Source organism: Abramis brama, assembly GCF_963993115.1.
Source record: "Abramis brama genome assembly, chromosome: 19".
NCBI classification, from domain to species: domain Eukaryota; kingdom Metazoa; phylum Chordata; class Actinopteri; order Cypriniformes; family Leuciscidae; genus Abramis; species Abramis brama.
In genome coordinates, this window is record NC_139981.1 from 20,380,333 (window position 1) to 20,393,827 (window position 13,495).

The 13,495-nt window shown below is 40.0% G+C and overlaps 1 protein-coding gene across 5 annotated transcripts in view; it reads right to left on the reverse strand.

Annotated features, from left to right (window-relative positions):
• The window catches only part of pcnx1 (pecanex 1), a 40,452-nt gene that overhangs the window by 23,814 nt on the left and 3,143 nt on the right, over window positions 1–13,495 (reverse strand). For 2 of the 5 annotated variants that reach the window (XM_084092340.1, XM_084092339.1), the window contains exons 3-7: window positions 11,955–12,060; window positions 10,945–10,975; window positions 9,988–10,056; window positions 4,431–6,056; window positions 415–544 (exon numbers count right to left, since the gene is read on the reverse strand). In XM_084092340.1, coding sequence (XP_083948466.1) covers window positions 415–544; window positions 4,431–6,056; window positions 9,988–10,056; window positions 10,945–10,975; window positions 11,955–12,060 — 1,962 coding nt within the window. The remainder of the gene's footprint in view (window positions 1–414; window positions 545–4,430; window positions 6,057–9,987; window positions 10,057–10,944; window positions 10,976–11,954; window positions 12,061–13,495) is intronic. The other 3 variants (XM_084092343.1, XM_084092342.1, XM_084092341.1) reach the window with 2 other exon arrangements.

Sequence of the window (13,495 nt, forward strand, 5' to 3'; positions counted from 1 at the left end):
TGTGTGACAGTGGGGGTGAAGTTAAACAACTTCACGTGGTGACGTGGTTTATCAGAACAGGATAACAAATCCCCAAAAGGCCTAAAAAAAATAGACACTGGGAAAAAAATAAAAAGAACTCATGCAAGAACAAAATTAAGACATGAAGCGTATGGAAAGGCAACATGCAAGAACGTTGGCTTCTGGTACCAGCACATTGGTACTCTGAGGAAGGGTTAAAAGTCTGTAAAGTGGTAAGAAGAGGGAAGCAAGCAAACTCAGCATTAAATTTCATGCAGTGCCCCAGAGAAGCGTGGAAATGACAGTTAAAGTTGTGTAAGTAAACGAGGAAGGAGAATGATGACGTGAACATCAGAACAGGTGAGTCAAAGCTGTTGTTCTGCAATTGGCCGATCAGTCCCCGGCGAGTCGTACCTGAGCGGGGATCCGATGAGAGAGGCGGGGGGTGTGGAGTTACTTCCTGCGTTGTGCCGTCTACGCACTGCTTGCCGACGAAACGTACTACGCTCTCGGCGAAATGTGACTGTGTCGTCGTTCCCTGGGGCTGCCGTAAAAGAGAAAGGCAGGAGGGAGTCCATCAATAGGGGAGCCACCAAAAATAAGCTTTCACTGTACTAGCAGAATGCAATGCTGCATACAAGCACAAGCTGCACTCTTGGAAGACAAGTGTAGACATAAGAATCATCAAACACACCAATGCAAAATATAAAGAGCCTGATGCTTACCCATGTCATATTTAATGCAAAACAAATTGAGTTAGCCCTAATGAGTTTATTTATAAAGTAGTATGTGATATATATATATATATATATATATATAATATCATTATAATTAATAATATATATGTATATATATATTATATATATATAATTATTAGTTTTTTGACCGGGCAGTGTACATTGTGTGTGTGTGTGTATATATATATATATATATATATATATATATATATCGGAGGTGTTTTAAAATGAGGAGGCAAAGCCTCACATTTTTTTTATATAGGCCTATACTGTAGGCCCTATATCAAATGTAAATTTATGTCCGTTACACTTCATTTTCCTGTTTAAATAAACATTACATAAAAAAGAGAGACCAAACACAATTCTATTTTAGCCTATATTTTTGGCAATAACTATGTAAATTTATATTTATTAAAACCAAGTATTCATTTCATGAAGTTAGTGTTTTTACACATTTTTACATTTATTCCAATAATAACTAAAGGCAGTAACAATTCAAACAATGTATATCATTTGTGAACTAATGTTCAGCTGTTCTTTTTATTTTTTATTTTCAGGATTCATCAAGCTTGTACACACTGGTCACAGACACAAAGATGTACCTTTAATTTCACCAAGCTTTTATATTACTTTTTTAATTAGTCTTCCCATTGACGGCTTCACTATCTTCATTCAGGCCGATGAGAACACGCATAAAAACAAGAGGTAGGATTTATCACACGTACCAATCATATCCAATCATAGCACGATGGAGGCATTGCCTCCTCTCATGTGACTTTCCCCCATTCATTCTCGATTACCCCCCACTGAACCTATATACATATACACATATATACACAATGTACACTACCCGCCTGGCCAAAAAAATTACAATGTCATAATTCATCAGGCTCAAATTGTGAAAAAAATGGTTGGGTGGGACTGGGAGCATGAAGAATCATTTTCACACATGAATTGGCACCTTAAATTCATGTGCTGGAGGACACTTTACAGAGTGCTTGACTCTTGCAGTGTCAATACAAGGTCTTGACCAAAAATGTATGCACCTCTTGATGGAAATAAATGCTGTGATGTTTTCAAAGTTTTGACGAACATGCAGTCAAAAAAGGCAATATTGGAAGAAACATCTTTAGGAACCGGAATACAAATGTGATTATAAGAAGAAGAATAAAAATTCAATGTAATGATGTGTTTGCAACCAAACAGCCAGTGAAAAACATAACTAAAACTGCTTCGTCATCTTTCTGCATCCAGATGGTTAATCACATTGCCTTTGTAACATTATAAACCGAGCAGTTCTTCTAAACATGGACTTTAACTGCAGCACTCCCACTGCTGATGAACTTTGACCTGAACTGACGATTCATCACTGAAAGAAAAACTTTATTACTACAATAAAACAGTCTAAACAATCTCATGCAGGATCAGAAGGGCTATAAACAGAGGCACAATGGTTTTCTCTAGAACAATGCTTTTTCTATGTTCAGACCAGCTAATTTGTGAGAAATAAGCCTACAGAGAAGACAACAGAAGCACGACCAAGAAGAACATTAGACAATGTTCCATCAAACATGATCCAGTTACTGTTACAAATAAACAAAGCGCATCAGAAACACAGCTAAAATTTCAAACCCTCAAAGCACTAGTGCAAACACAGGAGAAAAGATATCATAACACAGACATCTAAACATTGCACACACCTCAATATATTACACTTGTACTTCCAAACACAAAAACACAGCATCTGATCACAAGTGGTCAGCAGTACATAAAGGTGTAAACAGGGACCACTACGTTTTAGAATCACTGAAACAGCATCAATATCACAATTCATTCTCACACAAGCAAAAGGTGCACAACGACTGAATGGTCACTGTAGACCAGAGGAGAGACTAAACCCTGCAGATCTCCCAGATATAGATTCAACAGGCTGTCAGAGTAGCACATCAGTAATTCTGCAGGGGTTTGTGGGTCACAGCTGCGCTGGCAAAACAGACTGCATTAGCATCTACTAGCTTCAGGGCAAAGCTTGTTATCTGATTGGCTACATTCTGCTGAAAAACATCCATCTGAGCTCTAACCTGCTGCAGACCTCAGATGTCTAGCACTTCAGACTGACCTCAGAATCACTACTTAAAGAAACAGTTCCCCAAAAATGGAAATTCATCATTTACTCACCCTCAATTCGTTTCAAACTTGTATGATTTCTTTGTATCAAACAACACGAAAGGAAATGTTAGGCAGAATGTTCACGCTGTTCTTTGCCAGACAATGAAAGTGAATGGTGACCAGGAGATTTCAAGACAAATAGCTTTGTGTGAGGAACAAAAAAAATGTATGTCGTTGTTTACTAAAAATTTCATTTATTTGAGTTGAAAACGTGCATTTTCAAATTTCAGTTTTTTCACAATCAGTTAAAAAACTATTGACCCTCTATTGATGTCAAATCTGCAATGCCACATCCTTGTCATGGAATATTTTTTTATACCATGGTCTGTCTGAATACTCTGGCTGGAAGTGCAATAAAAGCGTTTAATGCACAGGTAAATCCAAGTCAGTTCTATCACCGTTCTATATTAATGCGCTGTTTTCATTGAAGCACACATACACACACGTCACTCACACACAGAAACTTATCAATACTGTCACGCAACTTTTAGAAATAAAATAGCTTTGCTACTGAATCTCTATATTATATTTATCACCAACAAGGGGATTTCATCACTATTTTGAAGTAATTAAACTCACAGTTTTGTTGTTAATAGAGAGACGCTGAAAAGACACAGGTACGCATATCTCATCTCCTCTCATCTCTCTCTCTCTCAGAGATAGATCTAACAAGCCTTAACTGATGACAATAACTGTCAATTTTACCCTTCCTTTCAAATATTGAGCAGCAAACAACAAGTTGTCAATGCTGGCAAATTACAGTGGTAGAAGTGGGATAATCCACGGCTAGCTGTGCATTAAACGATTTTAATGCACTCCACAGAGGATTAAATGCATTAAAAATTTGAATGCACAGCTAGCCGAGGATTATCCCTTACATATGCAAACATAAATTAGATCTGAAAGTAAATAACGACTTAAAGTTGGCATGAAATGGAAATTCACCATATTTACTAAATGCACCTTTTTGATCTTACTGCGAACGATTCATCCATGAATGTTTAATTCTTTTTACCTTGAAATTTTTATTCAAAAAAACTTTAAACCCGACTTTCTCTGGTGATGTATGCTGGACTTCTCCAATTAAGGCCCCTTAAACTCCGCCCCTTTCTTACAATCAACTGCAAGCTCGCATTCAGATCGTCCTCCATCCAATCAACAACCACTAATAGAACAAACAAAGTCCTGACTCCCCACCCTATTTTTTTTCTTTTTCAATAATCCGTTTCACTTGGATGTATGTCATAATATGAAAGAAAAGATCTGTCACTACTTCTGTTACATTGCGTTCCAGACACAAAGCTTATGGGTCATATTGTTTGAGTTTATTATATTGCTTTTTATATTCAGCATTCACTTTCATATCATTACATGGAAAAGAGCAGTGTGAGAAGCAAAACTTCTCATTTTGCAGGTCATGGAAGAAAGTCATGAGGATTTGGAACAACATGATGGTGAGTAAATGATGACAGAACTTTCATTTTTAGTAAGTGCATGTGCAATATCGCATTACTGTGTGCTCACCCCGTGATCCTGTCGTTGCGTCTTGTGTGTGACTGAGGGAGATGGGGCAGGGCAGGCTGTTTCTGGAACGGGTCACTGACTCAAGCTGAGAGGCCCTTCCCAGCAGGGACGCCGCATCCAACACCTCCCCCTCTTTTGCCTCCAGGTCCGACTTGGAAGTGGTAAGGGGTCTAGAACTTGCTGGTGCCCCCAAATGATGGGGGTCATTAAGGCAAGCAGTAGTGCTGCTGTCCAGGCTCAAGACCCGGGCGTGAGTTTTGGCGCTGCCTGTACTCGGAGTACGTCGCGTAGCTCTGCGTTTGCCCTTCTCCTTGTCCTTTATTCGTTCCTTTTCCTTATCTCTCTGACTGTGAGTTTGCACTCCGTGCATTTTGGCCAGTAGCGAGGGTCCGCGGCGATCCTCGGGAGAGGGGCAGGAGTGGGGTGTGCTTGATGAGGAGTCTGTGCTGAGCTGGTGGGTGGAGTGTAGGCTGGAGGCACAACTAAGTTCGCTCTGATCACTGGAGTCTTCCTCTCCTTTCATGAACACTGCTGACCGAGGCTTTGCCATGCCACGTCCACAAATGTATTCCCGGTGCCTGCTGGCGTCAAAACTACTTGCACGCTGCTTACCGCTCCGTCGCCGACCACTCCGGGTGGCGGCAGACGAGGAGGCAGCCCGGTGAACAAGATTGGCTGTTTTGGATCGCACTTTGTCTGGTTCCGCCTCCTGGTGCTGGTGGGAAAGACCAGCAGACACATCTACGCTAGTCCTTGACGCCATCTCCACAGTCCCCTCCCCCTGTTGACCCTCAGAGTTTGCAGGTTTGGGAGCATCACCGGTGGGCAATTTGGTGGCAAGTTCGTTGGCATGGGGGTTTTTATTAGCCTCCCCCGAGGCCACATTAGAGTTACGCGGGTCGGCGTGTCCCGCATTTACCTTCTCATCCCCAGACAGCGACAGCAGGCTTTCTACGTGCGTGGAGCTGGTCTGCTCACTGTGCAGGCTGCTCAGGGTGCTGTTGGTATCCCGGTCTGTCCCACTGCAGTAGCTCTCAGTGGAGCCGCTGCTGCGTGTGCTTAAACTCCGCAAACTTTCGGCACTGCGTCCACCTGTTCTTTCTCGACCCCCCTGAACACCCTCTGACTGGTACAGCCCAGATCCCCCTTCCCCAGCACACTCTCCTTCCCCTGCCTCTCGGGAGACAGACTGTGATATCCTGCGGCACTCCTTCGGATGATATCTGTGGAATTCGGTTACTGAAGTGCTGGGAGTTCCAGAGTCTGGCTGCTCAGAGCTCTCCGTCGCCCTCTGTGACCTGGAGGCCTCCATTTCACAGACAGGATCCAGTCCTCCCCGGCGGGGTGGAGGGTACAGGCTGAACTCGGGGAGAGAAGGATCTGGAAAAGCAGATCCTGCAGAACTTGAGGTGCGAGGCAATCCGCGAGGTCGAGATGACTCTTTGCGGAATGACTGTGAGTGGGTGGAAAGATGGGCAGTAATTTCTGTGTCACAAGAGGACAGAGACTGACTGAAAGGGTGGGGGGTGGAGCCATAAAGGTCCTGAGCCAATGAGGTTGAAGGCTGCATGGAGGCAAAAGAGTCATTGGAGACAAGGCAGAACATCTTTGGTTCCGACATCAAATCTAGAGGGAAAGAGAAATATAATAGATTGTGTAAAAATTATACAGACGTGGGAGTCAAAATTTACCCTATTTTTAATGGAATCCTGGTCTTACTGCGAACGATTTATGAGTGCATGTTATGTTTTCAAAACGCAATGACTTGCTTGCTTTGCAGTTGTTACATTTATATTAACCCTTGTGCATTGTTTAAATTTACTACCTTTCGTTATGTTAGTGGCTGAAAACAGCCACTACTTTAAACTGCTGTAAAAATGTATCAGATAAATATTTTTTTCAATTTTATTTGCATAAATCTATTAATCAACCTCAGTCCTGCTCAAAAATACTAAATGTTTAAAAAAAATTCAGGATTTTAACTCTTTAATTGCCAAATTCGTAAATGATGTCACTGATTTGGGGAAAAAAAAACACAAAATGACTAATTTTCAATATAAAATGTGATTGTGGACTGGATTTTTTTTTACCTTTTATCACAGTCTTGGACATGTCAAAGATTAGAAACAACATTGGTTTTGATGCATTGTTATTTTTTTTGCAGCATGAGATTTTAACTTTTTCTCCCTCATTTACTGTTCGTGGCTGTTTTTGCCCCATTGACTTCCATTATAACCTCATTTTTTGATTGCAAAGCCATGACACCATATAATCATGCATTTTTGATTGTTGGTGGTTTTCCCTGTTGGGAAGAGGTAAAATTTGTAATTTTTACTGTTGATAACTAGGTGGAACCATTAACCCTTTAGATAGGCCTGTGCAAAAAAAAGCTTAGTTTCTGGCTTTTACATGGAGTATTATGGAGTTTATATGGAGTATAAAAGCATAATAAAGTGTGTGTGTGTGTGTGTGTGTGTGTGTGTGTGTGTGAACTCACCTTGATGCATCTGAGAAAATCAAAATATGCACCTCAGCTCTCAGAACTACATGGAGTAAACAAAAACAAAGTAAGTGTATTTATGCATCTGCTGCCTTTTGATGGTGAGAAATGCAGACTAAACAAAAACAAAGCAAGTGGATTTAAACGCGTGCATGCAAGCCTGCTGCTCATTTGATGGTGAGAAGAGCAGCAAGCAACATGAGAAAGGGCTTGACTTGTAGTGAAGTTTTAGAGATGATTATGCAGCCTGACCCCTCCAGCGAGCTGCATGATGTATCGTCTTCCCCCTCTGACACCACAGACTCAGGAGAGTCAGATCCTGATTTGGATGTGGCACCCTCATCATCCTCTCTAGCTTCCACTGAAGGCAAGGAGGATTCGGAGGATCCTGGATCTGGGTGGATTGGGAGAAACGGCGAAGTGTGGTTTTCCACTAACGCGGAGACAACTCCCTTTCTTCAGCCGCCAGAGGCGTGACTCCAGGGCCGACGCGCTATGCCATCACAAAGGTCCAGAACATGGATTCCGTGTTCAATCTGTTTTTTATGGAGGAGATGATTGACCTCATTGTCAGCATGACTTGCGTCAACACATACATGTTTGTACAGTCATACAAACATGTATGACTATGCTTTGTGATGGCATAGCGCGTCGGCCCTGGAGTCACGCCTCTGGCAGGCTGAAGAAAGGGAGTTGTCTCCGCGTTAGTGGAAAACCACACTTCGCCGTTTCTCCCAATCTACCCAGATCCAGGATCCTCCGAATCCTCCTCGCCTTCAGTGGAAGCTAGAGAGGATGATGAGGGTGCCACATCCAAATCAGGATCTGACTCTCCTGAGTCTGTGGTGTCAGAGGGGGAAGACGATACATCATGCAGCTCGCTGGAGGGGTCAGGCTGCATAATCATCTCTAAAACTTCACTACAATTCAAGCCCTTTCTCATGTTGCTTGCTGCTCTTCTCACCATCAAATGAGCAGCAGGCTTGCATGCACGCGTTTAAATCCACTTGCTTTGTTTTTGTTTAGTCTGCATTTCTCACCATCAAAAGGCAGCAGATGCATAAATACACTTACTTTGTTTTTGTTTACTCCGTCTCCATGTAGTTCTGAGAGCTGAGGTGCATATTTTGATTTTCTCAGACACATCAAGGTGAGTTCACACACACACACACACACACACACACACACACACACACACACACACACACACACACACACACACTTTATTATGCTATTATACTCCATATAAACTCCATATAACTCCATGTAAAAGCCAGAAACTAAGCTTTTTTTTGCACAGGCCTATCTAAAGGGTTAATGGTGCCACCTGGTTATCAACAGTAAAAATTACAAATTTTACCTCTTCCCAACAGGGAAAACCACCAACAATCAAAAATGCATAATTATATGGTGTCATGACTTTGCAATCAAAAAATGTGGTTATAATGGAAGTCAATGGGGCAAAAACAGCCACGAACAGTAAATGAGGGAGAAAAAGTTAAAATCTGATGCTGCACAAAAACTAACAATGCATCAAAACCAATGTTGTTTCTAATCTTTGACATGTCCAAGACTGTGATAAAAGGTAAAAAAAAATCCAGTCCACAATCACATTTTATATTGAAAATGAGTAATTTTGTGTGTGTTTTTTCCCAAATCAGTGACATCATTTACGAATTTGGCAATTAAAGAGTTAAAATCCTGAATTTTTTTTAAACATTTAGTATTTTTGAGCAGGACTGAGGTTGATTAATAGATTTATGCAAAAAAAATTGAAAAAAATATTTATCTGATATATTTTTACAGCAGTTTAAAGTAGTGGCTGTTTTCAGCCACAAACATAACGAAAGGGTAGTAAATTTGCCCACAGTGTACTGTTGAGTTTTTGAAAAATTTCAAAGCATTTTCCCAAAATATGTGTCAAAATAAGATTTGTCACCAAAAATCATTCCATTTGCTGAAACACAGAGAAAGTTATGGCCAAATTTAGACTAAAAAATACCCCATAGTGGATGAAAACATCCCCAACAGCACATAAGGGTTAAATATTGCAGTTTGGACGCTTTTATTGTGAATAGATGTCTGGGATAACAAAAGTTTATTAAATTGACACGGTATCTGTACACTCGCTACATACACAACCCAATGTGAAGGTGTTGTAGTGTTTTGAGCAGCACTGAGCTGATTTTTGCAGCTGCGATGTTTATGCACCGTTAGGCAGTGTGGGCCATATGACAAAGTTAATAAATAGCCAAATAGATCATTTTCAATCATTAAATCAATGATGAACCAGAATTGTAGTTTAAAATTTAAAAACAAGCCCTGAGACATATCGACATCCCTAATAAACACACTGTTTCCTGAGTGCTAATGCAGTGTTAATAACTGATACGGTCATCTGCTCATTTATCACTTCATTCTGCACACTATCCTAAAGCCACACTGTCCATAAGGTCTTTAGCTTATGTGCTTTAGAAAGTCCGAGCCCAGAGTGCAGTGCTGATGTAACTTTCTGTGTCATCTCATTATTCACAAAAAGCTTTTGTACTGATCACAAACTTTTGCTTTTCGAAAGACACAGACAACCTTTTTCATGTCAGTAATAATTTCAGCTATATATTACAGGTTTTCAACTTTTACGAAACACTTTACAGTTGAATAAAAGTTTAAAAAACTGCAGCCTAACCAACCAATTCTCACTTCTGCTGAGGACATAAACGCGTTTCATCGCATGTGTGACTAAAATAAAAATAAAATGCAAAATAAAATAAAATGCACATTATCACTGCCATTAGAGTGTAAACAGAACAACTGATTTCTGCTGGTGATTTCGTTGAAGTCTATCCGTTTATAAGCACAGTTTTGATATACATCAGTATATGTCTGGATGTTCCACGGAAAAAACAACTTCATACAGATTCAGAATGACATGATGAGTAAATAATGCCAGAATTCTTGAACTATTTCTTAAAGTGAGATCAATAGTGAACTTTTAGAGTTTCTAAAGACTAATTTGCATTGCATTATACTATAGCTGATGTTAATTAAGATTCACACCTTGGTCATGACTGCAACTCTGAGCCAAACTCAAACTAATGCCATCGGGAGCCTTTCCAACACCTGCCCCTGCAAACAGACAGAGAGAGACAGAGAAGGTCAAGTTTTATAACTTATTCATTAACTTAACGTATCCGCCCTCTCTCTCTCTGTCTCTCTCTCCTCTCTTCCTCCTTCTCTCTCACCTTTACAGCTTTATTCAAACACATCCCTGACGTGGCCCGCAGTACTGCAGGTCTTCTGACATATCGCTGCTGTCTGCAGAAAAACTCTTCTCTCTGATCCTGAACACTTCTATTTATAGCAATAGTAAACCTGGTTCACACTACTGTCCTCTGAGTTTTTAACAACTCAAAAAAGTCAACTTCTACTGAACACTTGAGAACACCCTGTAATGTTCCTGCTGCTGTCAGTTGGTCTTCCTTGTTCATTCTGGAGGTGTGTGATTGATAATAATAATAATACTTTGTTACATTTATATAGCGCTTTTCTGGGTACTCAAAGCGCTTTACATGGAAGGGGGAAATCTCCTCAACCTCCACCAATGTGCAGCATCCTCCTGGATGATGCGACGGCAGCCATATTGCGCCAGAACGCACACCACACACCAGCTTACTGGTGGAGAAGAGACAGTGATGAACCCAATCAGCATATGGGGATGATTAGGAGGCCATAATGGACAGAGGCCAAGGGGCAAATTTGGGGATTTTTAATGACCACAGAGATTCAGGACCTCGGTTTAACGTCTCATCTGAAGGACGGGCAAGCAGGTTGCACCAGGTTTTTATAATAAGGTGAATTTCATTTATATATATATATTTTCCACAAAACAAAGAAAGTCATACAGGTTTAAATGAAGGCGAGTAAAAAAAAAAAAATTACATTGTTTTTTAATTTTGGGTTCATTTTTTTTTAACTAGATACTAATACTGTAAGAGATTTAAAAAAAGGTCTCACGTTTGGTTGTGACTGAGCCTCCATGGGTTATCTGTTGGGAGTGAGAGAGAGATGAAATAAGCTCTGGTGAGTCATTTACATGAGATCATGATGTCTGTAACTTCCCATCACTGTTACTAATTTAGCAGACATGCACAAAAACACAGCACAGTCATTTAATCACAACATAACCAATTAGACTTTGTTTCTACTCTATGACTTCACGATTCAACCAACAGATTCTGACAAAACACACACACAGACAGACAGTCTGGGACAAGCAGTGCTATAAGCCAGAACATAACACCCCTGAGCTTTCACCAATTATACAGCAGAAACAGACACAGACTCTAAACCAGGACAACTTCATTTTACAAAAACTAATAATCGCATATTTTACCACAAAATTAGTGCAGTATATGCAGAAAAGTAAATAATACTAGGAATTTGTAATATTAAATACTGAATATTGTAAACATTTACAATATTTAAAAAATATGTTATTTATATTCATATATATTATAAATATAATGTATATGAATAAAAATAAATATATATTAATTATAGTTTTACTTAATAATATATATTACTTATACTCATTGTTAAAATTATATTAAATGTATTATGTTTCAATATACATATTAAAAGTATATTATAAATGACCCTAAACAAAGAAAAAATTATGTTCTGGAATATAATATAAAAAAATGTAAGGTAACTATGTCAGGGGTGTTCATTCTTATTTATAACCTCAAAGCAATTATTTCAGACTCATCTTTAACTTATTTTGAAGCAAAGAGTGTTCTGTTTACATTACAATTCATGGTAACATCTGTAGTCCTCAGCTGTTAGTGCCCTCCAAAAACTTTCTTGGCTGTGGTGGTACTAACAATGTGCAGTGGTAAGAAATCTTTGAATCTTAAAAATACAAACAAAAGAAATCCAGGCAAAAAAAAGCAAAGCCCCCTTCTGGATCCCATTCCTATGGAACTTTGTATCCGCCACGGAATAAAAAAGACAGACAGACGCACCTGATGGCTGGAGTCCATTCCTACGTAAGAGTTCCGTGAACTGCAGTCGACCGGTGGCGTCTCCTCCCGTGCAAAATCGGACATCTCTATTCCACCCCCTGGATCCCTGCACACACACACACACACACACACACACACAAACAAACACACACAAAAGGTTAGTTACCTAGCAACACACTAACAGGAACAGCCCGAGGGTTTGAGAGTTAACGATGTCATTTATGATCAAACTTGCACAGCAGCACAGGCGCCAGCAGAGAGGAGATCATTGCAAGCATCTATCTAATGTCTGCCACCCATTAGGCAGAGATCACCCTCCCTCTCTTCATTTTTTGGGAGATTATAATAATATTTTTAGGAGGTTTATTTTGATTGGCCCCACAGAGAATAAAATGTGGTGGTGAATGGTAATCCCCACGGCCAGAGCTCACCTACCAACGTCTGCCTTTATTTTTTGTTGCAGCTAGAGGCAGTTTTCAGGAGATACATGAGGGTCTTTGGAAGAATTAAAAACACATTAGCTCTTCAGCTCAGGGGGGCCTCAAGCAGAAATATCATTTATTTTCTTAATTAGTGTAAGTACAGACCTGGACAAACCAGGAATGTCCCTCCAGATGTGCGTTTATAGTACATCCAGTATCGATTTCTCTTTTTCATATAAATATGTAAAAGAGAAAAGTTGTTGATGCCTGTAAAAAATGTAGTTAAAGCAACACAAAGCACTTTTCCTCTTCGGTCCCCCTACAGGCTGGAAGTGGAATTGTACATTACCTTACCGCAGCCTACCATCTCGCGCACGCTATTTGTTTATCCAAATAGCTTTGGAAATATCAATGTCCACAGACAAGGTAGAGTATGTTGCATAATTTTATGAAAGTATGATGTATTGCGACATCAGAAACGGAGAAAAACAAAATAATGACATTGCTTGCTATTTTTTTGCTATTGTAACGCTTGCCTTAAAGCAAGTCAAATTTGTAGTTTCTTATGTCTCATTCGAACAGATCCGCAATCTGGCACTTGCATAGTGCGGTTATAGCCGATAGAGGGAATGCAGAAGTGGAAATTTGGAAACATTATTTTAAGGTACAAAAGAATCTTTGGTGTTGCTTTAAAAATGCTTGATTCATGATTTGAGTAACTGTGTTTAATGTGTTGACGCATCAGGTTTGTATGTTGGTTTATAAGGCTCTATATCAGTTCTCCTGATTCACTCACTCCTTCCCCTCCTCCCTTTCTCTCTCTCTCAGTGGGTGATGAATGGATCCAGCATGACAGCAGATTAGCTCTCAGAAACATCCCTACCGCTGAGTAACAGCGCTGTCCCTTAATCAAAACTTCGTTGAGATGAATTAGAACCGTTCTGAGTGGAACCAGGGCCTCCTTGTCGAGATTCGAAATCCTTCTCGAAAAAAGTGACATTCAAAAGCTTTTCTTAAGATGAGTCACTTTCCTAAACTGAATCAGAACCTTTCCTGAGAAGATTTAACCCCTAGGATGATTTATATCACAACCTTTATTGAGAGAATTCAGAACCTGAA